At 35.6% G+C, this 26213-nt stretch overlaps 2 protein-coding genes across 8 annotated transcripts in view; both read right to left on the reverse strand.

Annotated features, from left to right (window-relative positions):
• Positions 1 to 14507, reverse strand: part of LOC105232943 (transcription factor kayak) — a 129520-nt gene extending 115013 nt beyond the window's left edge. Inside the window, exons 1-3 of one of the 7 annotated variants that reach the window (XM_049454146.1) lie at positions 14334 to 14507; positions 5441 to 5976; positions 856 to 2543 (exon numbers count right to left, since the gene is read on the reverse strand). In XM_049454146.1, coding sequence (XP_049310103.1) covers positions 856 to 1786 — 931 coding nt within the window. In that variant the 5' untranslated portion in view covers positions 1787 to 2543; positions 5441 to 5976; positions 14334 to 14507. Of the gene's footprint in view, positions 1 to 855; positions 2544 to 5440; positions 5977 to 7398; positions 7763 to 7814; positions 8453 to 8546; positions 9347 to 14225 lie in introns of those variants that run through there. The other 6 variants (XM_049454143.1, XM_049454142.1, XM_049454144.1 and 3 more) reach the window with 6 other exon arrangements.
• A 9317-nt stretch (positions 14508 to 23824) lies between these two features.
• On the reverse strand, positions 23825 to 24616 carry LOC115066648 (putative exonuclease GOR; the record flags this gene model as incomplete). The annotated part of the gene is given in 1 exon segment (XM_029553263.2): positions 23825 to 24616. A coding segment is annotated over 1 exon segment (792 nt), but the record flags the coding sequence as incomplete, so codon positions are not given.
• Between the last annotated feature and the right edge of the window lie 1597 nt (positions 24617 to 26213).

The raw sequence follows: 26213 nt of genomic DNA on the forward strand, positions 1-26213 counted from the left end.
TGAGCAGAGGGACACAATGAAATTCTTTGTGAAACTCGGTAAATCTGTGACAGAGACGTTTGATATAATCAAGCAGGCTTACTCAGATGTTTCGGTAGCAAGAAGTGTTGTGCTTCGGTGGTGCCAGGCCTGTTTGGAAGGCCGGGAAGAGGTCGCTGATAAAGACCGTGCTGGGAGGGAAGAATGAACAAATCCAAAGTGAAAATGATGCTCATTGTCTTTTTTGACATCAAAGGCATCGTCCGCCATGAATTTGTTTCTTTTGGACAAACAGTCAACGCCAAGTTTTAAGGGAAAGTAATCAAGAGACTCTAACGAAGGTTGAATCGGGTTCGACAACACATGGCAGTCGATTTGATGTTGCACTACGACAACGCCCCGATTCACATCGCCTTTCTTGTGAACAGCTACCTAACCAAGACCGGCATTCCAAGGCTTCCGCAGCCGCCCTACAGCCCAGATATAGCCCCCGGACTTTTTTTGTTTCGATGAAAGGGGATCCAAGCAGCATACACCTCGGCTCTCAAGGCTATTCCGGAGAAGGCCTTCCGTGACGCCTTCAATGCTTGGAAATCGCGCTTCTGGAACCCAGTTTACTACTTAATTTGAACCGATCAATACAATATTTAATCCAACCCTAGGTTAACTGATTACAATAAGAAAATAAGTACGAGTATAGCTTTGAGGTTATGATTCTTTCAAAAATTATTTCGTGAACCAGGAAAATACTTCACAAGTGATCGTTAAACTAAAAAATGGTGTAATATTCTTGAAATATTGCACAAATATAAATTTTATACAGATATACTGAATTATTTTTAACTGCATAACGGTTCATTAAAGGTTAACACTCACCTTGCTTTGTCGATATTTCCGCCTCTTCAACCAACTGAGTTGATTGATTTGGCAATGTGGTTGTACCATTACTTATTGCTGCAAGTGTTGCCATATTGATATCTTCATCCACTTTGTTGTTGCCGTTATTGTTGTTCGAAATTGTATTTTTGTCGATAACAATATTATTGCTATTTAAATTATTGTCGTTTACAACATTAATGTTGATAATTTCTTCAGCCGCTGGCAGCAACAACAACGTAGCTTGGTTGGCGTTTGTTGTTGTTGTTGCAATTGTTAACTTCGGCGAAAGCGATTCGTTTGTTTTATTCGCAATCGGAAATTTTGTAATATTCACAGCTTGTTGTTGTTGTTGTAGTTCCGTTAATTGTTGTTGTTTTTGTTGTTGCAAGGCTTGAGGTTGCATTTTCTGCTTCTTGCGCCGCTGCTGCTGTTGCTGTGCAGACACTTCCGGCGTTATTGCTGCTGGTGCTGTCGCTTTTGTTATTTGCTTACGTTGTTGCTGTTGTTGTTGTTGTCGCTGGCCGATTGCGGCGTTTAAATTCTTCCGCTGCGTCCACTGATTGTGAAAGTTCGGCAAAGTTCTTTGACGCTGTACAAAGTGTTGCAAATATTGTTGCTGATGTTGATGCTGTTGTTGTTGTTGCTGCTGGCAAAATTGCAAGTAATTGCTGTTGATGCCGCATGGATAGTATGCCGCGGCATTGTTGACGAAAGGCCAATAGCCGCCCATATTATTGTTCTTGTGCTTAATGTTGTTGTTATCCGTTAGTTTGCCGAAAGCAGTTGGCGTTACGACGCCTAGGGCCAACGCGGACTTGGGCGCTTTAGGGTCCAGCAGCGACACGCCCGACACCTTCAGCTGTGTCGCCGGCGTGGCGGTCATTGGCGCGTTATTGCGCGGCACAAAAACCGGACTATCGATATTCATGGCGCCGCACTGTGCCGTTGCCACTGCGTTCCAATGTGTTTCGTTTCGTTCCGTTGTGTTTCGCGAAAGCGATGTTCGCACACACTCTTCTGTTCGGCTGAGTTTTCTTTGTATAACTGGGAAAACAATTCGATTTCTTTTACTGTGTCTTTTTTTTGGCGTTAATTAACGGGGCCGTTGACGTTGTCGCAAAAGCGTTGTTATTGCGTCGTTGTTGTTGAGGCTGCTGCTGCTGACGGTCGCCGCGCGCCTATCTCTTCGCTATGTGTAATCGATAAAATATCTCAGCTCGGCGCTCGCGATCAGCTGATGCGCACGTCCGCTTTGCAGGAAATGTGTGATCAAATGCAATAAATTGCTAAACGCGCTCAATTGTCGCTGATAAGCGCTTAACAAGCGTATATGATGTATAAGTAAACTTTTGTTGTTGTTGTTCTTGTTGTCTGAACTTGTTGTTTTTGCTTGTTTGCTAGCAAATTGTATTGTAGTCGCTCGTGTTTGGCGTTGCGTTTGGTGCAGTTCGCGTGTTGTTTGAGGCGGTGGTTCTTGTTTTTGGTGTTGTTGTTGTTTTGGTCGTTTAATTAATTTTGATGATTTTTGTTGTGTTTGTTCGGACCAAAGTTGCAATTTGTACATAGTATGCGCTTATTTATCGATTTGGCGTTGCTTTGCGAAATATTCTATTTTGCTCGGCAGCGGCGTCACTACGAAATGACTGCACGTACGAGGTCTGCCACGTCAGAAGAATTGATATATTCTGTAATTGGAAAAACATAATCTTCAGTTTTTTGCATAAAATATCTATATAAACTAATAGTAATTATATAAAATTAATAGCGTTTAAAAAGGTTAGGTTAGGTTAATCTGGTAGGCCAATGAGCCACGCATGGACCAGTTTGGGTCCTTTGCAATACTAGATGGCGTTCAGTTACTAACTAGATCTAAGAGGTCTAGTCATTCTTTAGGATGCCTGCGCTGGACACGAATAACAGACTATGTGGCCTCACTATCGATACCTCCTCCAGTGTATTACACCGTGGGGACCACAAATGCTTACAGCGAAGTCTTGCTAAGTCGGTACAAGTGCATAAGAAATGCGCCATTGTTTCCCTGGTACCTTACTCTAGACCTTTCCTGCAGTCTTCTTGATCTGTCAACCCCATTCTACGCGCGTGTGTTGCCACCCGACAGTGACCAGTTAGTATTCCGCTCATGTTCCTACAAGAATTTTGTGTACCACCCAGGTAGCTCGTTCCATACGGTTTTGATCTCCTTTACCATGCTTCTTTCCACATCGTCGTATAAACAATAAATGGTTTCCCAATCCTGATTACATTTTCGGGTGTTAGACGTACACCATTCTTGGCAATCTCGCCAACTATTTCATTACCCTCGATGCCTATGTGGCTTGGCACTCAATAGAAGTGAAGCCGCTTGCTTCTGGCAATACTTTTCACTGCTGCTCTGCTCCCCAAGATACTCCTGGCCGATATACGATACCAGGTTATTGCCTTGATTGCTGCTTAGCTGATATTTTTGACTAGTTTTGAGAACATAGTGAGCGAATAGCCTAAAGCTACGATTGACGGAGAGTTCAGCTTACAGTTTCCACCTCCGACCTTCCCTTTAGTTTCGACCCATTAGCGGACTCACTGCATCACTTCTCTAGTGACTGCTCCCCATTCACATATCTCCCGTTTAGGTCTTAACGACAGAACCGTAAGCGCTGCCTTTTCAAGTCTAGAAAAAGGAACGAATGTTAGTGGTGTTGTAGTGGACGAGGTCAAGACAAAGTAACTTGAAGGCACATACAAAATTTCCTCGCGCCTAGCGAACTACGTTTGCGATCGGGAGGCAATAAAAGTAGATCCCTCTCACGCCGACCAAGAAATACACGCTATAAGTCGCTTATTATTCCCGTCCTATTCTACTAGACTACTTGAGACGATAAAGCACTTGGAGTATTCGAAAGAAATGTTCTCCGAAGAAGATGAAACCACGAACCGTGGCGACATGGATATAATTAAGCACATAAAAATCCAACGAATCCAGTGGAAAGCTCCTTCGACTCGAGACTCATGGACGGACAAACAAAACAAGGGCGCCCACACAACCAATGAAATAACCAAGTGCATTGCGACCTGTCTGCACTTGGGACGTACAATTGGCATGACCTCGCAAAGGATAGAAGCAATTGGCGAAGTTTCGTGTTCTCGATCCAGACCAACTCACGATTGTAGTACTAAAGAAAAAGAAGCTGTGTTGGAAATGACATTAAGTGTTATGGTTGGTGTAGTCCGTAGTGCACCGGAGATGCCGATGAAAGCAAGCTTCTTAGTATGCAATTCTGGCGCCAGCCACCAGCCGAATACACCATAGAAAATGTTTGGCTTAACTACGGTCTCGTAGAGCCAACACACCATCTTTGGTGAGAATCTCTACCTCTTACCTATAGCTCCTCGGGCATTTAGGAATTTTCTTTTAACCACAAGAACAACATCATCAGCTGAGTTATCACCCGATAGCCTCGTTCCTGGAGGTCTTTAAGTAGGCCGTTTACCACCAAGATCCGAAGTAAAGGGTGGTTTGTAGACATGTGGTTTTCAATAAGACAATACGTTAATCGGAATTCACCTCTGTGACAGCTGATATTTGATTTATACTCAGCCAGACGACCATCAGTCGCGACGCACTTTCGGTGAACAGGGCCAAACGAGATAGCCATCAGTCCCGATTTCTACATTTAAATGAAAATTTCATTCAAAGATGAAGCTTCATTTTGGTTGACGTTAGGTTCGTTAATAAACAAAATTGTCGCATTTGTAGTGATGTTAATCCACTAGTCAGTATTAAGACGCCGTTATATTCGCAAAAAGTTAGTGTTTAGTGTGTATCTATGGACCAATGATTCTCATATTTCTTCAAAAATGAAGCCGGCCATTGTGGCTATTGTCATTGGGGAACGCTATAGAGCCATGAGTAATGACTCTTTCGTGCTTGAATTGGAGGCTGTTGATACGGAAGACCTCTGGTTTCCACAAGATGGCGCTTACAACGAAAAAGCCAAAACGAATGTCAATGGAACAATCAACTTATTGAAGGAAACTTCTGTTGAGCGCAATATCTCGCGTGCCGACATGTATCGTGACCTCCAAGAACGGGTGATTTAACACCGCTGGACTATTTTTGTGAGGTTATATGAAGTCGCTTTTCTACGTAGATAATCTCGAGAAGATTGACGCCTTGGAAGAGTATTTTCGGGTTATAGCTGACATGTGGCGCCATTTGCTGTGAAATTTGTCGAACATTAAGTCTTTTGGCTGGAATTTATTCGAGCCAGCCACGCGCTAACTTGCCCTAAGTCACTTTCAAAATATAATTGCATTGTTGGAGACCACACACTTTATTTTTGCTCCATATAGTTGTATTTTATGCTGAACATCAACTATTAATTTTACAAAAACTGCAAACTAAAACCCAATTTTAGTATCTGCATTTTGCAATCCATCGTTGCCACTTCGTCGTACACTAGTGTCAACATTTGTGCAAATACACTTCAGTGCTTAAAACAAATCACTAAAAAGTTACTTTTAAACATATGTACAAGTATTTATGTATGTATGTCAATAATGAATAATTGTGCAAAATATTTACCGTGTTAATTTGTCGTCTTATTTACACGTCACAAGCTTGCAATAGCATTAACAACTCGAGTGCATTTCACAAGCAAAAAAACAGCACGAAACGCAAGTAAAAATCTATTCTAAATAACTGGCGATTTTTTGCACTAATATTATAATTTTTGTTATTATTTACTTTCGTCAATTTGTGTTTTTTGACACGTTTGCCCGCTTTTTCCACATTTATCGGCGATTAAAGTGAATTATTTTCATTTATTCCTTTAGCAATTGGCTCAACGTTGCCTTTTCTGCGCAAAACAAGTGCAAATCTCTGCTCACATGTGAACTTAAGTACGTACTAACAACAATAAGCAAATGTTTCTGTAGGTGCGCACGTTGTCGCGCCACACAGACTGACGTCAGCGCAATTATTTAGGGATTTCTACGAAATTGCTATGATTGTATGCGATTGCTTTTTTGCAGTTTTTAAATGTTATTGCTTCGACACTGCTTGGGCAAAACTTTCTGCGTTTTAAGCACAAGCGAGCGCTTTGTAGTTACAAATTTTCACTTGAAAGAAAAACAACAACAAATATTTTAATAGGTTTTATTATATATTTTTAAGTTTTTGCAATTAATTTAATTTAAAAAAAATTAATTATTTTAAATTTTAATTAACTTTAATTTTTGTAATTAACTATAATTTTGTTGAATTAATATTTATTTACTGTAAATAACTTTAATTTTTTTGTAATTAATTTAATTTTAATTAATTTAAATTTGGAAATAATTTTGTTTTTTTTTTTAATTTTTTTGATCCACTTTAATTTTTATAATTAGTTGAATTTTAATTTTTTAATTAATTTAATTTCATAATTATTTTTATTTCAACTAATTTAAATGTTTGTAATTAATTTTAACATATTTTAATCCATTTTATTTTTCGTAATTAATTTAATTTAAATCGTTTAATTAATTTTAACTATTGTATTTAATTTAAATTTGTTAAATTTTTGTAATTAATTACCATTTTGTTATAATACATTAATATTAATTTATTTTAAACAACTTTATTTTTTGCAATTAATTTAATTTCAATTTTTTAATTAAATAAAATTTTGCTATTGTTTTTATTTTTTAATTAATATTAATTTAATTTGTTTAAACTTTTTTAATTAATTCTAATAATTTTAAATTATTTTTCATTTATTTTAATCCACTTTAATTTTCGAAATTAATTAAAATTTTGCTATATTAATATTAATTTATTTTAAACAACTTTAAAATTTTGTTATTAATTAATTTTAATTTTATAATTAATATAATTTTTGTAACTATTCATATTTTTTTAATTAGTTTTAATATTTGTAATTAATTTTAATATTATTTTTACCCACTTTAAGTATTTGTAAATAATCATAATTTTATTCAAATAATATTAATTTATTTTTAAAAATTTCCAGTTTTTATAATTAATTTAATTTTATTTTTTTTAAATTTATTTATTTTTTGAACTTTTTTTATTTTTTTAAATTAATTTTAATTTTTGTAATTAGATCTAATTTTTTAATTAATTTTAATATTTGTAATTAGATCTAATTTTTTAATTAATTTAATTTTTGTAATTAATTTTAATTGTTTTAATTAATTTTATTTTTTTTATATTAATTTTAGTTTAATTTAATCCATTTTAATTTTTATAATTAATTTTATGTTTTTATCTAATTTTAGTTTGCTTAATTTTTTTTTTTGTGTTTGTTTTCTTTTACACTTTAATTTTAATGTTTTAATTTAAGTTTTTCCCATTTCTGCAATTATTTTTTTTTTTTTATTTTGTAAATTATTTTCCAAATTTTATTTTTAATTTTATTTTTTAATTTTATTTTTTTGAGCTAATTAATTTTTTTCCCAATTTTTTTTTTAATTCGTTTCCTGCTTAATTTTCTCTATCGCAGTTTGCACTGCCTCCAAAAACAGCTGATTTTAAATCACCTTCACTGCCTTTGTTTACATTTGCACTGACTGCATACAAAATGAATTTTAATTGTGCAAAAGAAAAAAGCACACCTCATCGTTAATCTCAAAGTTCAGCGTCTGTGTTATGTATGTCAACGACGAAACGTTGTGGAAACGAAACAAAACAAGTCTCAACCTTTCGATAATGTATATTAAACGGAACCGTTGGTTTAATTAAGCGACGCTTTCTACGTGCTTTTTTCTTTTCAGTTGTTCTTGTTGTTTTATTTATACTTTTTTTAATAATCTTTTTTTTATAATTTTTGAATTTTTGTTTTAATTTTTATGTTTTTTAGAAATTTTTATTTTTTTTTTAATTTTAATTTCAACTTTCTTCAACTCTTTTCGACTTGTTTCTTCTTTTTGCATTCTTTTGCTTTGTAACTTCTTACCACTTTGTTTATTATTTAAATTCTTTACAAATTCTTGCCGCTTTCACTTTGCACCGTTATTAGCTAGACATATAAACATAGGTATGTCGATGTGATAGATAGATATTTATCTTCGTTTAGTAAAAACACTACAAATTCTAGCGGCTAACAACAAATAGCGCGTCCCCAACGACTGACGACTGCAACTGACTGCCGTTGTTGACACAACAAATTCGTTTTGTGTTTTGTAAAATTAGTTTTTATTGTTGTTGTTGTACATTTATTAATGACAACTACGCTCTGACTGCAAACAGACTTGGCAGCGGCCATTCAAAATTTTATTTTCACGTATAGAATATAATATTTTTCTCGCATGCAGCAATTTCAGCCGCTGAGTTCACTTCACTTGACCTCTTCGAACTTTGCACGGAAAAAGTGTGATATTTATGTATATTTCGTATAATTCACTATAATTTATGCTTTCTTATGGCATATACTGCTCTTCACGTTGGCAGCGTTACGTTAAGGCATGAGACAGCAATTTTCGAAAACAAAACACTATAGTTGAAATGAAAAAAAAAATTTATTTATTATCAACAAAAAATATTTTAATCGTCATACAATTTTTTAAAGAGCAATAAACACTTAATCAGTCAACAAAATTCCCGTTAATAACACGCTTACGTATTAAAAAATTCCCGTTTTCCAATTATCAATAATTCATTTTTTGCAATTTTTTTGTAATTTTTTCACCTTTCTTGCACTACGCGCCAGCATCAATCTAGTATTTTTTTGTATATTCTCGTAAATTTATTTTAAACTCGTGGCACAACGCTGGCAGCGCGTCTTACCGTTAGGCGAACTACGAACGTTTTGAATTAATTTTTGACTTGCACAATTTTTAACACAAAATTGATAAAAGCAAATCACAACGTCAAAGCTGCGCAAGAAGAAGCAGCAGCAGCAGCACACCAAACCAAAGCAAAGTCAAAGAAAAAAACAGAACGAAACCCAAGGAAAAAACAAAAAAGCACCCAGCAAAAGCAAAGTAAAAGCAATAGAGCATTCTGATAGTGCCGTAAACAAACACAAACACACACACATGCGCTTAAGTGTTGTTGTATTGACATCAACAATGGAGAGCTTTTCAATTTCTTCGCAGCATTTTCTTGTTGTCTGCGTAAACGCGAGCGTAAAGTTTACAAAGAAATGCTTTACGAGACGCACACAACATGAATTAACGACCGAGGTGCTCTCAGAACGACCGCACTCACACACAGGCAAATCATACTAACCCATGATGAAACAAAGCCAAAAGTTGATGAAAATTAACCACATGGAAATCTTAAAAATCAAACACAGCGTGATAAATGAAAAAAAAAGTAATAATAAAGACTGCACTGAGTGGAACAAAGAACCCAGCGGCGGTCGAACACTGGAAGCTTTTCATTCTATATACATATGTTTGAATGTACTATATATGAAGGTGTGCGGTTAATTGGTGTCAAAGTTTAGCCCGCAGTACAAGCTGCCATGATTCATAATTTATTCTATGATATTCTTGAGGGTCACTAAAGATCTAGGTCTATATGGGTTACTTTATAATATTTCAATATGCAATCAAACTTACTTATCTTAACCACAACTACTCATTTGCAAAAATATTACTTAACCAGAGTTCGAATGACTAGACAAGAATAACTAAGTCTAGAGGCTTTTACAAGTCTAACCATTGACAAAGAAACCTAGCATACCTTTAGGCTTCAAGAGAATATCAAATAATATAATATCTCTTCCAATGATAGTATTGATAAGAAGCAGTAACTTAAGGACGGAGAACACAGTCAAATAGCTTTCGATTGCATCCAAATTATCCTTTTTTGATAGGCCTTGGAATCTTTAGACGATTTTTTATGGAATTGACAAAAAACGTGGCATACCTTTAGGCTTCAAGATCAAATATAATATCTCTTTCAATTATCGTCTTGATATGAAACAGTAAGTTAAGCACGGATAATATAATTTCAAAACTGCAGTGAGTTCAATACCTGTCTATAAAGAAAAGCTTTATTTCGGATATCAAAATTGTACGACATAATGAAATAACTAAATATATACCCAAACTAAGCATTATTAGATCAGCGTATCCACTTAAGAATCATATTTTGTTGAAATTATCAAGGCGTTGGAGCGCTTCTTTTACTGGTTCATTGTTACACTTTTTTTTGAAAAGGGAGATAAGCCAAGTTTTGAAATTAAAATAAGTCAAGGACGCAATATTTTCCAGAAGGTCTGTCTCAGAATATCATATACCCATCTGATTTTGATTGATTTTGTATAGTCGACCAATTTGTTTCAATGACAATTGCGACAATTGAGGATCAAGAAACACAATTACGTATAAAATTGTTCCAAAAAACACTGTTAGGACATTTTTGGTGAATATGATCTCACTCTTCCCCTAAATTTACAAATGGTAAAACAAAATTATAAAATTTCATTGTCTAAGACTACGCTCGAATCAGCCTTTTATTTGTCATATATACCATTGTGGGCAAAAAATAGTGAGACTATTTATCATGAAAAGTATTATTACAGGCGATGAGTCTTAAATCTATGCTTACGACCCGGACACAGACGATCAATCGGCCGAATATCGTGGCAAAAGTAGGCATGTTTTTTCGACTATTTTTTGAATTCATTCCTCGTGAGTTTTCGCGAAATTTTCAACCAACATCATGCCACAACGACCGTATTCGCCTGATTTAGCTCCGTGTGACTTCTGGCTATTCAGTACGCAATATGCCTTTGTATTATATATTTACAAAACTAAGTGTGCCCTACTCAACCCTAAAAGTAGACTTAAATAAAATAATGTTTCTTTGTTCTTAAACTAAATCTTCCAATTTAATCCAAAACCCATGCCTTCCTCACCTACCCACGTACATATGGGTATTTTCTGATTTCATAATTTACACATTTTCATTAGTAAAACACAATAAAATACAATCTCTCTCTCTCTCTCTCTTTCTGTGAATGTATAAGAATGCTCTATGCTTTATGTCGGCATATTCTAAAGCGCTCTTTTATGAGTAAACAAATAAGTTGGAAAAAGCTACATAACACAATCAAAGAATCTTTAGTCAATTTAGTTGTTTATTGTAATTTGAATGCAACAATAACAACAAAGCGTGTATACAAAATCAGCTGTATTGATTGAGAGAAAGTACAACAGACGGCCGAGCAACATGGCATGCAAATAAAAACGTTGTACTGTGGGCAATTTTGGCAAAATGACGAGGTAATTTATTTTGAGCTAGAATGATACACAAATTATTTATTGCTAAATTTTTTTCTAAAGTGAGGTTAACAAATTTATTTTTCACTGTCTTGAATTTTTATTAAGAGAAAATTTGGTGATAAGTTAGGTTAGGTTGGGTTAGATGCAGAGGTTAATCCTAACAGGGATCTCACTTAAACAGCTTAGAACGCCAGTCTGTTGTGTTAACCAAAACTTCCATAAATAGGTTATGAGACCTTACAATTCAACAAAGCGCTTTGAGCCTACCTTAAAGTTGTTGAAGCAGAGAATGTCAGTTTCGACTATATCTTCTGGTTCACCGTATTGATTATTCCTAAGTCTAACTTAGGCTGGAGAAAGTGGCTGGATGTTTCTACCCATCCTCTTCTATACAACTTTGACAACTTGTTGTCATGTGAAAAGAAAACTAATAAATGAAGTTCCCAAATTTTATTTCTAAATCCAATGTCGATAATAATAAATTACAGTAAATACCGATATATTTTATTGCATTACCGAAGATATAATCCCCTCACAAATAAAAAAAAACTTCCACAAAGAACTTGATTTCAATCGGTCAATTTGTATGACAGCTATAGGTTATAGTGATCTAATGTCGGCAGTTCCAACAAATGAGCAGCTTGTTGAGAAGAAAAATAAAGGTGAAAAATTTCAGACCGATATGTTCAAAACTAAGGGACTAGTTCTACATATAGACAAAGAGACGAACGGACTTACGGACAAGGTTAACTAACTAGGCTCGTCATGCTGCTCATTTATGCATTTTATAGGGTTTGCGACGTTTCCTTCTGGGTATTATAAATTTCGTGGCAAACTTAACAGGCTCTGTTCAGGGCATATCGAGTATTGTTTGAAGAAAAAAATTGAAATGTTGCCTACATTTAGGAGCTAAGCAGACAAAAAAGCCGACAAGAAAATTGTTGAACTGAAATATTATATTTTGAATATGTGGAAAAAAAAGAAATGAAATAGGAAACTGTGAATAGCAATCTAAATTAAATATTCTGAAATTCAATAATTTGTTTCCAGAAAAATTTCAACAAAAGACCAATTTATTGCTTCGTAGGGTGTTTAACTTATGAGTAAAAAGAGGTTGTAGTACTGTTTAATATTAGAAATAAAGTAAAAGAGTCAAAACACAAACAAAAAAAATTAAACAAATAAAATTTTAAAATTTTAAAACTTAAAAATTTAAAATTTGAATTTTTTTTTAGATTAAATTTTTTTCTTATTTTTTTTTTGTATAAATATTTATTATAATTTATTTTCAAATATGAATTTGTTTTTCTTAATTTTTAATTTTTTTTTTTTGTATAAATTGATTAAACAAATAATTTAATTTATTATCAAATTTGAAACATTTTATTTTTTTTAAATAATACAAATTTTCACACATTAAATTTTTTTTAAGACAAGTTCAGCTGAGGAAAAACTTTTGTGAATATTTCTCCTAAAAGGGTTAAAAAATAATGCTAAATACTTAAAGGAACTGGAAGCGTTTTCTAAATTCTCTAAAATACAGCAAACTTTACTAAATCTGTCATCTTCTAAGCCAATGTATACAAAAAAGATCCCTCCTCTGCGAAAATCTAAGGAACTCATAAAACTATGAATATAAATAAAAAAATATATAGTATAGCAAAAAGTTCATTAGTTCAAAAGCATTTAGTAAAATTTTATTTCTTAAAATTCAACAAAAATCGCCTATAGTGCCATAATTCTTGTGACATCTGTTTTCGCTGCTGATTGAGCAGTAAATGTGTAGCGCTCGCCACACGTACGCACACACACCCACTTACAAAGCACAAACAGTTAATAATGATCCTCAAAAGGCAAAAAATGAACCACAATTTAAACTTGCTGAAAGAGAGTGTGGGTACCAATAAGCAGTGCGGGTATGTGTGTATGTGTGTCTGTTCGTGCAGGGAGCGCATGTTTTGTGTTGTTGCAACACTACCAATGTGTGTTTGAACTTATGACGCAAACACTTTGCATATTCGTTTGAGTACAAATTTTAAAAACTGTGTGTGGCTGCCGTTTTGTTTTGCTGTTCGGTTGCGAAAACTGCCGTAAAGGTAACACGATAGATGACATTGTGAAATTTCGATTGCAATATATGGAGGTACACAATGGACAGTCATTCAAGGGAAATGGCAGTTGTTTGAATTTTTATTTATATATATATTTTTGATTTTATTTTAGGTATTATTGTTTTCAAGTGTGAAATAATTGTTGTTGTTTATTTTTAATTATTGGCGAATTAATTTTTTGGAAAGAATATATTTTACTAAATTTTTATTGAATAGTGTTACGTTTGACTTTTTATTAAATTTTTTCGAAGCGAAATTATGTTTTTTAGCGTTGGTGTTTTATAAAAAATATATTATCTGAGACAGAATTTATTTTATTATTTTATAATTTGTTTCTATAAAATTATTTTTGGTACTTAGTGGTAATTAAAAAAATAAATAAAAAATTACATAAATGCTTCTGTGGAAATAAATTATAAAAAACAAATTTTAAACAAAAAAATATATACAATTTTAAACTAAGAAGCGATTCCAAAAATAATTCTATAGAACTACATTATAAAAAAAAATTTATTATAATAAAAAAATTTATTATAAAAAAAATAAAAAACACATTTGCTAAATTAGTTCCATAGAATTAAATTATAAAATTAATTTTATTTAATTTTCTAATAATATATAGATTTTTTTATTTTTAATTTATTTTTTTTTATTTTATTTTTTTTTTAATTTAATTTATTTTTTTTATTTTATTATTTTTTTATATAAATTAATTTTTTTTGTAATATGTTTTTTTATTTTTTCATTTTTTTTAATTAATTTTTTTTTTTTCAAATATTAGGTTTTTTCAAATTTTAATGAAGTTTTTTTTATTTTTTCAATGTAATTGTAATGTTTTAAATATTTTTTTTTCTTAATTTTAAATTTTTTTTTATATTTTCGGTTTTATTTTTTTTCCAAATATTACTTAATGTATTTTTTTCTTTTAATTTTGATTTTTTATTTTCTCAAAATTCAATTTAAATTTATTTTTCTTTCAATTTTCCAATCAATTCTCACATAATTTCCTAAACTACCAACCCAAATAGTTTTCGTATTGGCATTCTTCACTTCACTCACACTTCCCCGTCACTTGCTTTCTATTCACACGCGCCCAACTTCCGCAATATAAACAGCTGATTTGCTTACGTTTCGTTTTCGAACTGCGCGCACACACACACACATACACACGCCACTGAAACGTTTACAGCTCACACTTAACACACGTAACACGTTGCCGTATAACGTTCAACTTGCCGCGTGCCTACGTCCGTCTACTCGCGTCGCCAACAACGAATCGCGCGTTGTTTCGTACAAAACTGAAATGCTCGCCAACGCTTCTAGGCCTGCACACCCAAAGTAGTACACGCGCCGCGTACGCACACATACACTCTCGCATATTTGTAGTGGCACACACGTACGCTCAGTTGGCTCTCATGTCGGCTTGCTCCATATAGCGAAACAGGCCTGTCCGTAAGAGGCATGTTTTTTGGGGTACTTGGGGCACCACACTTCCATGGACTGCTATACGACGTTTGTTGTTGCTGTTTGCATTTACGTTTATTGTTGTTAACGGCGGCTGGTGGAGCCACAGATAAACAGCGCAGCACGCGGCCAACTTGTTGTTGACTTGTCTACCTCATTGCACACGCTGGCTCTCGCGCCGCGCCGCGCAGATTGCGGCCGACTTGGAATTTGTCGATTCCGCTGTCAAGTTTGCGGTTGAGCAACATTGTTGTCAATTGTTTTGGCAGTGTGTGAGATGAAGTTTTTATAAAATTTTTTTTTAAATATTTTTTTCATATCTTAGCTGTTATTTTGCGCTCCAAAATTATCTTGATGTGTAATAGACCTAAACAACATGCCAATGCCATAATTTTATCAGCAATCAAATATAACCATGGCACAGGTCGCTCTTTTTTTCAAATAGTAACGCATGTACACATTTACATACAGTCAAGCATATGTACATATCTAAGTACAAATTATAAGTACAAATATATGCGACAATATCATCGGTCAATTAGTCATAGCCATTTGCGAATTTTCAGTTAGTCCACTCGTTTTGTTTGCGAGTGCCAATAGCCGCAAATAAAAAGTGAGATATTTTCAAACATTTCTCTATTGAAATTTTGTAGCACATACTAGTGCATACATACATACATTTGTACATATGTACTCGCATGTGTCATTTGATATTCACTCACTGAGCTATCAGATATGAATAGATGCTATTTTGAACAAATTGATTGCACACTTCGCTCGGTAAATATCTAGCAGGAACATGCAGAACAGTGTGTCCGAAAAGTATACATACAACAATTTACATTCACAAAGTTTGATTTGTACATCCTGGTCAGGCTGTTGTATGTTAACTACGAATTTTACGAGTATAACACCCAAAAAGAAACTTCGATGACCCTGTAAAGAAGCTATATGTACATATGAAAAATGATCCATTTCGAGGTTCTTTTTTGAAGAAAAAACACAGAAACTTGAAATTTAAGAGGAAATGTTTTTTATCATTCGATAAAACATTCTTTGGCCTTTTTTTGTTGGGGATTATCGTTTTCAAATGTTGACCGCGGCTACGTCTCAGATGGTCCAACCGTTGGATCCAATTTTCGATGACTCGTTCGATCATTTCGACCAGTAACTGACAAATGACAGCCATGATATTTTGCTCCAAGGCCTGAATCAAAGCGGTACTTTTCGCATAGACTTTAGACTTTATATATCCCCATAGGAAGAGTAAAACGGTGTGATATCACACGATCTTGGTGGCCAATCAACCGACCCAAAACGTGAAATTATCTGCTCACGGAAGTATGCTCTCAATAAATACATTGATTGACGGTTACGTTCACACCGGCATTAATTTGAAGAAATCGGTGGAATCACCTCACCAAACCTTTGCCTTTTCTAGTTGAAATAGCAGCTCTTGAATCCCTTCAGGTTGCTCTTCGTCCCAAATGCGGCAGTTTTGTTTGTTTACATACCCATTGACCCAGAAATGAGCACCATCGCAAAAAAAAAATGGGCTCGAAAAAGTTAGATCTTCTTTGGAGGGTCCTCATCCATCCGGGCAACATAACCTAGCCAGCGAAGCCACTGTCTCTTGATTCGTTAAACTATGTTAATGCCGCCAAGGACCAGAAATCTTCCACTTTTCTCTCAAAAAGTCCTTCTTCTCCATTCTATTGGCGTAAACACCCCTTACGCAATTATAGTCGAGTTTGCAACAGCCAGTAATTCTTCCTTTTCGCTGTTTTGGTTTTTGTTTCCAACGGAGTGGAGGTCTTCCTCTATTTCCCCCAGCGGGTACTGCGTCGAACACTCTCAGATCTGGAGAGCTTTCATCCATTCCAACGACATGACCGAGCCAGCATAGCCGCTATCTCTTAATTCGCCAAACTATGTGAAAGTCATCGTATATCTCGTACAGCTCATTGTTCTATCGACTGCGGTGTTCGCCGTTGGCAACGTGGAAAGGACCATAAATATTCTGCAGAACTTTTCTCTCAAAACTTGTAACGTCGACTCATCAGATGTTGTCATCTTCCATTATTCTGCGTTGGATTTCCAAGCTGGCATTGTTGTTGCTGTTAATGCTGATTCCAAGATAGGCGAAATTATCTACGATTTCGAACAGTGACGTGTTAGCCAAGTCACGAAAGCAATGACTGTTTGATGGCGGGAAATATTTCGTCTACTTCGACAGATCCCTATACTTCTCTCCAATTAAATATAAATATCACCAGCGTACGCCAGCTCTATTTGACTCTGCAGCTCGTATTATTTACTCGAACAACAGATCGAAGAAGTCACATACCGGAGTTTCCCTGTTTGAAACTTCGTTTGGTGACGAATGGCTCTGAAAGGTTGTTCCCGATCGCGAGAGAGCTGTTGGTGTTGCTCAAGGTCTGTTTGCACAGCCGTATTAACTTTGCGGGGATACTAAGTTCAGACATAGCGGCACAGAGGTAACTCATATGCTGTCGAAGTCGCCTTTGAAATCAATGAAGAGATAGGGTGTCGATCTTCCTTTCATGGGTATTTTTCAAAAATTGGCGCATGGTGAAGTTCTAGTCTATAATATACATATATTCTAGGCCTAACCTTGATAAGGTTCTATCAGTTTGTTTACGATGGTCTTCAGTCCTTCACACAGTATCTTGGACCTTGTATGCGATTTTGAGGGATCTCAGCCCATGGTTATTTGTGCTGATTGCGTAGTCTTCTGTTTTGTATTTTAGACGGACCGCACTGAGGATCCAATCGTCGGACATGCTTTCATTCAACCACAACCAGCAAAGAAACTAGTACATTCACCATGTCAGTTGTTCGTCGCCGCATTTGAATAGATATCTGCTGCCGAAATCAATATCTTCTAAGGCGATTTTAGAAAACGAAAAATTTTTCTTTGCAAAGAGAGTATTTTCTAAATATTTGCTATTTGGATTTCAACAAAATAATGATGTTCTTAACCTATTTCGAAATTTGTTGCATACTTTAAGTAATTAATGTACTCTGATCAATATATAGAGCAAGACAAATAAATGCACTTCCAAGTCAACACATACGAGTTCATATGCTCCATATACCATAGAAATATCATTTTTATCGACTGATTTTTTCTCTCTTTTTCATCAAGCTCATTTGCTTTTATAGCTCACATCTAAAGTGACGAGACATATACCTCTGTACCCATTGGCATACATTACTTTATTTGACTTTGTCAATACATTGATCTCTCGGTTACGACTGCGTCATAGTTCAGTGCCATTTATCTCAACTGTTGCTCGCTGCCAATATACACACGAACGCATAGATTGTCTTCGACCGCAACTGTGGGCGTGAGTGTACGCGTGTGTCTGGCGACACTGGCACGAGTCTTATTGCGTAAATGACCCTCAGGCAGATGTCGTTGAGCTAAAAGCCCTCAACACAAGTCAGATTTATTTTAATTATTTCACGCACACGCATACGCATAAACATATAAACTAACGTGCGAATATAACATTGTAATGTAATATGGAGCTATTTTGCGAGCTATTGTCACATGCAGCAAGCACTGCAAACCAATAGAGGCACACTTTGAAGTCAAATACACATACTTATATAAAAACGTAGTTTTGATATCTCTGTGATTTTTATATTTTTTATTGTTTTTGTAATGTAATTTGCTTCGCACACAATTCTTTCGCTCGTGTCTGTGTTGTAGGTGGCGCCGATTTGCCTATTAATGCTCAGCCGCACACGCTTTAAGAAATATCTACGTATGTACATATACTTATCTTCTCAAGTCACTTTTGAAAAGGTCAAGATTGGATTCACATTATTCGGTACATTTGCATACGAATGCGGGATGAAGTGAATGAGCAACTAAAACAAACAAAAGCAAGAAAAACATTGAATATGACTAGCAATTGAGGTCATATTTTGAAGGTCTTTACAAGATAGCCAGCGCCCGCAAGACAAGAGCTGACCTTTGTTGGAGGAAGCAGATGTGAATATGAAGCAAACAATAGTTGGTAGCACCCATTTATTGGTGTTGGCTGGAAGCCAAAGCAAAGTCACCTGGAGATTCGAAAATCCTTGTGTTAGGTATATGGGAGCTAAGGGATGTATTGATCCGATTCAACCCATATTTGAAACACAGAAATACTATTATCAGAAAACGATTCTCTCTGAATTTCAATTCTATATCCCATACATTGACCAATATTATCGATCAACTAGGCGATGGAGTCCACATTTCCGAAATAAGAGGGCTTGAACAATTTTAGTTGGATTTGGACAATTTTTGGTCGTAGGCTGGCATATTTTATAGGAATTATTAGTATTCCGTTATATAAATTACTATTGATTTGTGTACTGGAAAGTGCAGGAATCAGATGGAATTTAAAATTTCGTTATATGGGAAGTAGGTGCGCTTGAAGTCCATTTTCGTCTATTTTCGCACTGTGACATAGGGATGTGAGGAGAACGCCACGGACTAAATTTAATCGAAATCGGTCCGACGGGTCCCGAGATATGTGTTTTCAACAAAAAGTTGGCGTTGCTATACTTCTAATCCAATTTTTATGCCACGGACTAAATTTAATCGAAGTCGGTCCGACGAGTTCCGAGAAATGTGTTTTACCAAAAAATTGGCGTTGCTATACTTCTAATCCAATTTTTATGCCACGGACTAAATTTAATCGAAGTCGGTCCGACGGGTCCCGATATATGTGATTTCATCTAAAAGTCGGCGGTGCCACGCCCAAACGTCAAATTTTCACACCGGCTGCCATATAGCTTTCTCATACCATCTCGGATGTAAAATTACATGTCCCTGGCATATTTAGTCATTGATTTACCGCACTTTTCGTATAGTTTTACCAGTGTCGATGGTTGTGAATCGTTTTTCATACGATATGGTTTTGTGGACGTGGCAGTGGTCCGATTACGCCCATCCGCGAACTCGTAGTTTTTTTGTACTAAGGAGCCTACATATCAAGTTTCATCGAGATATCTCAATTTTGACTCAAGTTGCGGTCAGATAGACAGTCAGTCACCCGGATTTCAACTCGTCTCGTCATCGTGAGCATTTGTATATACCATATAACCCTATATCTATCTCGCTTAGTTTTAGGTGATACGTACAACTGTTAGGTGAACAAAACTATTATGCTCTGTATCACCGGGTTGCAAGATTATAAAAATATACCGTTATACTTAATTAAAAGATTTCCAACTAAACCATATGATAACCGATTAATACTTCGCGTGTGAGCTTCAATGGAAATTCAACTGAAGTAACAATGATTAATCACCACTCGTATAATTCCCAGCGATTTTGCGTCCCACAGCGTCAAAGCCCAGCAATGCTATTACAATTAATTGATTGCAAAGTGCAAAAGCTTAGCAAATTATTGTAATTTATTTATAAGAAATTAATCCAAATGGGAAACTATGAGGTAAACAAATCAAACTAAACCGCTTGTGGAGAGTACCGATTGCAACACACCGCTCACTTGTGCTACGTCTCACACACACATGCACACACTTGTAAATAAACAAATATCTTTGCAAGTCGGCACCTACAATCGCACATACATACATACATATGTACATATTTGCTCTCCTCTAATTCCGCATTGCACCTCATTCTAAACAAAAGCAAGCGCGAGTTTTATTTCAAAGTTTATTTTTCTTAATCTTCAAAAGCGACGACAGCATAAAAGCGCTAAATACAGTAGAAAGAAAAGCCAATGCAACAATTATAAACAAATACGCTTAATTATACATGAAGTAGAATCTCATTACTGGGAAAACAGACACAGATAAGCTTTGAGCTGTTTCGATTTGAATATATGTAGATGTGTTTATATTTATGTTTAAGTTTATCAGCTTATAACTAGAATTTATTTATTTTTATTTCCTCACTTCGATTTCATTGTAATATAATATTTAGACCTTGTGGTCCTTCTACAATACATGTGAATATGTATATTTTCCGTTCAACAATCACTCCTATTTACGAACCAGTCTCTCAGCTTTTGAGATATCGATCTGAGATTTAGTACACCTCCTTCTCTACCACCCTTCGCTACCCATTTGTCGGATTTAACGATGTCGGGTCATTATAGAATGTAGCTGCCATGCAAACTGACAGATCCAAACCAAGTTCTTGTATCGAAAACTTTTTTATTTGACATATGTACATACATATCTCGTAATTTAGTATGGATAATTGTCCTAGACAATGGTACCTACTATAAGTTGCCTGGCAAACTAATTGACCGATGAAAAATAGATCTCCAGTGATGGCAAACTTAATCTAAAACTCACCGATCCGCACGGGGTTAGATATCCGAAAAACAGTCCTTGGCCAGATAAAATCCGGGTCAATTCCGGCAACGCAGAACGGGCTGTTGTAGGAATTGAATCACTGAAGCAACTCCTTGCAGCAGGGTTGCTCTGAAACCTCTTAACTTGTGCTGGCATTGAGTCCAACTCGGACAAGGAGGAATTTTTCTGTTATGTCGGCGCCAAAAGGCTTCATCCAAACACCAACTCGGTTAGGTGTAATAACATACATGTAATGCATGGAGCTGCCTTCGCATTAATGCGAACATAGCCTCTACAGCTGTACATTATGCACCAAATTCGCTCACAGCACCGCCACTCCACCAGAGTGGCCGTATGGTTCATAAGAGCTCCAACAGGGAGCATGACTCCCATTTTGATCCCCCCAGCGCTCATCTTATTCCAATCCTCGTGCGAGAACCACTCAGCAACTTCTGGTTCCTCGCACAGTCTGTTCCGTGTGTCAGACCGTCAAACGTCGGGCCATTACATCAGTGTTCCAGCCTGCGCACCACATGTGACTGGAGTCTCCCCCAACACCACAGTGCAACAACCGTCCTTCGGGTTCCACAGCTGAAAAAACAACCAGCTATAGGCCACTTCCTCACTTCCTGGATCCCCCACGGACACTCGCGATAAACCAATACAAATTAAGTTCTTGTGTGTAAACTTTTTTACTTGACAACATACCTTTACGATATTTGGCATGGATTAATAACCAAGTTAATGAGACGAAATGTGAGTCGAATCTGTTTAGAAAACGTGATTTAAACAATTTTCATCGGAAAGCATTAAACTTTTTTCCTATGAAGGTCATTACTCGCCACTGAAGGTAGGTTAATCGCATTGTCGTTTTCATTAAATGACTTGGAGAGGATAATAAGGATGATTCATCATCTGTTCAAAGTTCGTAGGCAAATTCGGAAAGCAGTTTCCCTGAAACTACTAAGATTCATTGATAGAGTAGTCACCATAACGGAACTGTATGTTCAGGAATTCTTCTTTTTCGATGTACAGAACCAATTTCACTTGTTCCCACTTACTGTAGACATACTATAACAATTCTTCCCATCATAACACATATACTAGTATATAGGACAATCGATCATTTCTGCTACCTTCAGCACATATTTAATATAGAATATTTCCACCGAAAAACTCGGTTTACTGCTAAACCCCAAGTACCACATGATTTTATTTGTCGACAAACAGTTATGTGTTAACTAAAAATAGACGTCCACGGCACACCTCAATAAAGTGCCGACAAAAAACCAATTTCACCGCCAACAAACACAAACGCGCCTATCAAATACAAGTGCCTACACTTGTGCATATATACCTACATAATTATATGCCAAGTAAGAGCAAGAATTCGGCGGAAAAGAAATTACACAAAAACCGCAAACTGTTTCATCAGCTAAATAAACAGCTGAGGTATACACAAACAACAATAAATATTTGTAAGCAATTAGGTTAATAGCCGGTCGAATGAAGATGGAAATGAAAACCACAGAAAGCAGGAAGGAAACTCGACGTATGAAATCACTACAAAAAACATGAAAGTGAAATTAAAAATACTAGGAAACATATGTGGCGAATAGTTTATTTGCAAATATTTTTTCTCTAAAATTAATAAGCTGCAACTTTTATGCAAATATTAGCGTGTGGTTTTAATTGATAACACTTAACGGCTGAGTTAGCTAAGGAATGTGGATGTGGATTTCAATTTTAAATTTTTATACATAGTAGTCTTCAGAAGTTTACCGTTATACACTGTCCACGTGATGGTCTTATATAATCTTTCATTTCCGTTTCCCTACAAATTTACTCCATACAAGAGCTGGTATTTGATTGGTAGGTTTGTATGGAAGCTATAATATATCTTTCGTTCGATCTGAACTTCGGAGATAGTAGCGTTATTTTGACCACAACAATCCAGAGCCAAATTTCATACAGATATCTTCTCAAATAAAAAAAAAATCCGTACAAGGACCTGATTTGGTTTGACCAGTTTGTATCGCTGCTTTGTGGAATAGTCGTTTGATTTCGCTGGTTTCGACAAATGAGACCAGAAATGTATTGATATCTCGAAAACTGAAGTATTACTTCGTGTATATTCAGATAGACAGAAGAGCAGGCAAGCGGACAAAGACTTCGCAAGCGCCAGGAAACGCTTAGTGGCCCGGCAAGATTTTAGCAGCAATTTTTGAGATTTGCAAGGAATTATCTTCAGCGGCAACTTCGAAAGTGATCAATAATCAAAAAACATTATTACTGTAATTATTACTTTAATGAATCAATTTGCATGTCGAGTTCAGAGATAGGACAAATTTTTATGCAAAAAACCTTTCAGCTCATGGAGTACGAGGGTTACGAGAGTAACTCACTCTATTTTATTGTGTCCTAAACCATCATACTTTATGATTAATAAAACTTTAAGTTTCAAACAATTTTCGAAGTATTCTAATTGAGAGAATTTGAAACATTAAACCATCCGAGGGCACTATTCGTCTGCTCTTATTTTGAAATTGTTACATCATAGGTGAGGGGGTACATCGATGGCATAACCTGTCACATCAGAACTCTTTCGAATTTCCCACTTAGAAACCATTCTTTAATACTGCTACGGCCAAAATAACTTGCTTGCCGTTGTGTTTTTACAATATCATCAAGCCAAACCTACTCACTTTAAAATAATAAAATATAAAAATATTTATACGTTAACAAATTGCTTCAACTATTTAAGTTTTTTATTTAATTTTCATATTTTTTATAGTATAAAATATTTATTTTATCCATTCCTTTGGTCGTCTTGGAGGCATATTGTTACGCACTTTCCACATCACCAACTCCTAACAGGCACGAGAGTCTTCCACACTATCGTGACCGTCGTTGCCACATTGAATATCGCGCTTTAAGCATTTTTTAGTCAGATTCTTTAGCGAATGACGATATGGAAAGCCTGATGGATAAGGAAATGCATCTGCTGTGTCGACTACCGTTTTATGAACAATCTTCAGCACACGCAAATTGTTTTCCATACTATGACCAATGAGTATGGTATCGGCATCGATCAGTTGTAGCAAATCCTTTTGTACTTCAGCAAAGGTCTTCAAATTTTTGTTTTGGTTTTCACATAAATCTTTGGCGGTTACGCCTGAGAAGCGCGTACAATAATCGACAACTTCACATGTCGGCTTCACAAAATGGTCATAAACCACCTCACCATCGTAACCAACTAACGATACTCTGGCCACTTCGAGTCCACAACCGGTGTAACACATTTCACAATCTAATGCGTACACTTTGGCTTCAACATCCGATTTTTCAGGGCGTGGTTGTGTGCACAGAAAATCATCATAGGGTCCGTTCTCCCCATCAATAAGCCCATTCCACACGTGCAGTTTATTACGCTCACAACCCTCTGAGTTTTTTTCACCCCCGCAGCAAGTGAATTTCTTTTTAAATCTCCCCCAATGGAAGACACAGCTTTCTTTGGTTAAATATTCTCCAGACTCGCTCACGTAAAAGGATCGATCGCATCGTTCGCAAACACGTTCCTCCAAATTCAGGCCCCGTCAGTCTGAGCGGTTTCGTGGCTTAAACGGGTGTTGATAGATCAAGACAGAGCCGTCATCGAAGTAACTTGACACTGGGTAGCCATAGTGACGCAAAAATTTTCGTGTCAAGATATGCCGATAGCGACGTAAACGTTTTACGAACACGACTTCTGATAAATTGAGTTTTTTATGCTGATCTAATGGCGGTAAGGCTTTAGGCGGTATCATGTCATTATAACTTTCGATCTTGTTAAGTTTGAGATCTTTTTGTAGTTCTTTTTCTGAAAGACTTTCTAACTCTGCCCGTTTTAGTTCTTCTACTTCTTCATCGAGTTCCTCTTGTTGCTTTAATAGCAAGTTAGTGTTACAGTTTTTGGACGCCCAGGACGTTCATCATCTTCCAAGCTCCTGCGACCACGTTTAAATTCAGCTGCCCAAAATTTTACGGTAGTAAACGATGGTGCAGAGTCACCATACACAGAGTCCAACTCATCTTTGATTTGTGAAGGCGTATTGCCTTTCAAAAATAAAAATTTAATTACAGCTCGATATTCAATTTTTTTCATTTTGGGGAAATCACCGAAATAGACTCACAAAAACGACTGTCAACAGATAATTGCGCAAGATAAATTTCTGAAATTTTGGCGAGTAGCTATTATAATATGCACAATTTGAAGTAGAAATTTTTTTTTTCAGATGTGCCGCTAGCTTCACGTTGAGGTCGGTTATTTATCGGACAACCCTCCTAATTGATTTGTAGCGATCTTCACTAATGTTTGCTTTAGCTTTAAGTAATTCAGTTTTAGATTTTTAGCCAAATGTATCTGCTGCTCTTCTTGTAACCAGTCAACTAGTCCAGGTTTCTGGAAGTTTTGTTTCAAAATCAAATTTTTAGATTATTGCTCTAAATTATTCATGTTTCAAAATTTTCGTTCTTTATGAGTATTTGGATGTAAATTTGTTTAGTATTTTTTCCTTAATCTTTATGTTTTAGAAAACAATCGCTTTTTTATAGTTTTCGGTGGAACTTTTAATAGCAGATATTAGATGGCTTTTTAGCTGATTTTTTCTTAAGAGGAACGTGACGCTATCGTAGTCGAAACGATGCTAGATTTTCTCAAGGATTTTCGCTTCTTTCAAAGGTGACTCTCACTTATTCGGCTCACGTTGCAGGTAGACACAGGTAACGAAGCTGAGTGAAGGTGATTTAACTGTGTTCGGTTTAATCCTTCGGCCCTTCGTGGTAATCTTATATTTAGGCCTTTCCCAGAACTTGCTTTGTCGTAGTCGACTACCTGTACGTGATCGGGTAACATTTATCTTTTGATCTAAATTTTTATGTAATCTAATTTAATATTTATCTGTAAAACAGTGTTGTCAAATTTTACCTGCCATCTTTTGTATTTTTAATTTTTTATGTAACAAAAGGATTATTGTTTTTACAGATAATTCTTTTAGCTTTTGTGGAAATTATTTTTGGTGTTACCTGATGCTTTCTATGAATTATGCATTATACTATTATATTTTTAAAATTATGTAATTTTGATGAAAGAGCATTCATGGTCTCGTTAGGGATCATATTTTGAGGCTTTGGTATTTCCATAGTTCCAAATCA

Source organism: Bactrocera dorsalis, chromosome 4 (assembly GCF_023373825.1).
Source record: "Bactrocera dorsalis isolate Fly_Bdor chromosome 4, ASM2337382v1, whole genome shotgun sequence".
Taxonomy (NCBI): domain Eukaryota; kingdom Metazoa; phylum Arthropoda; class Insecta; order Diptera; family Tephritidae; genus Bactrocera; species Bactrocera dorsalis.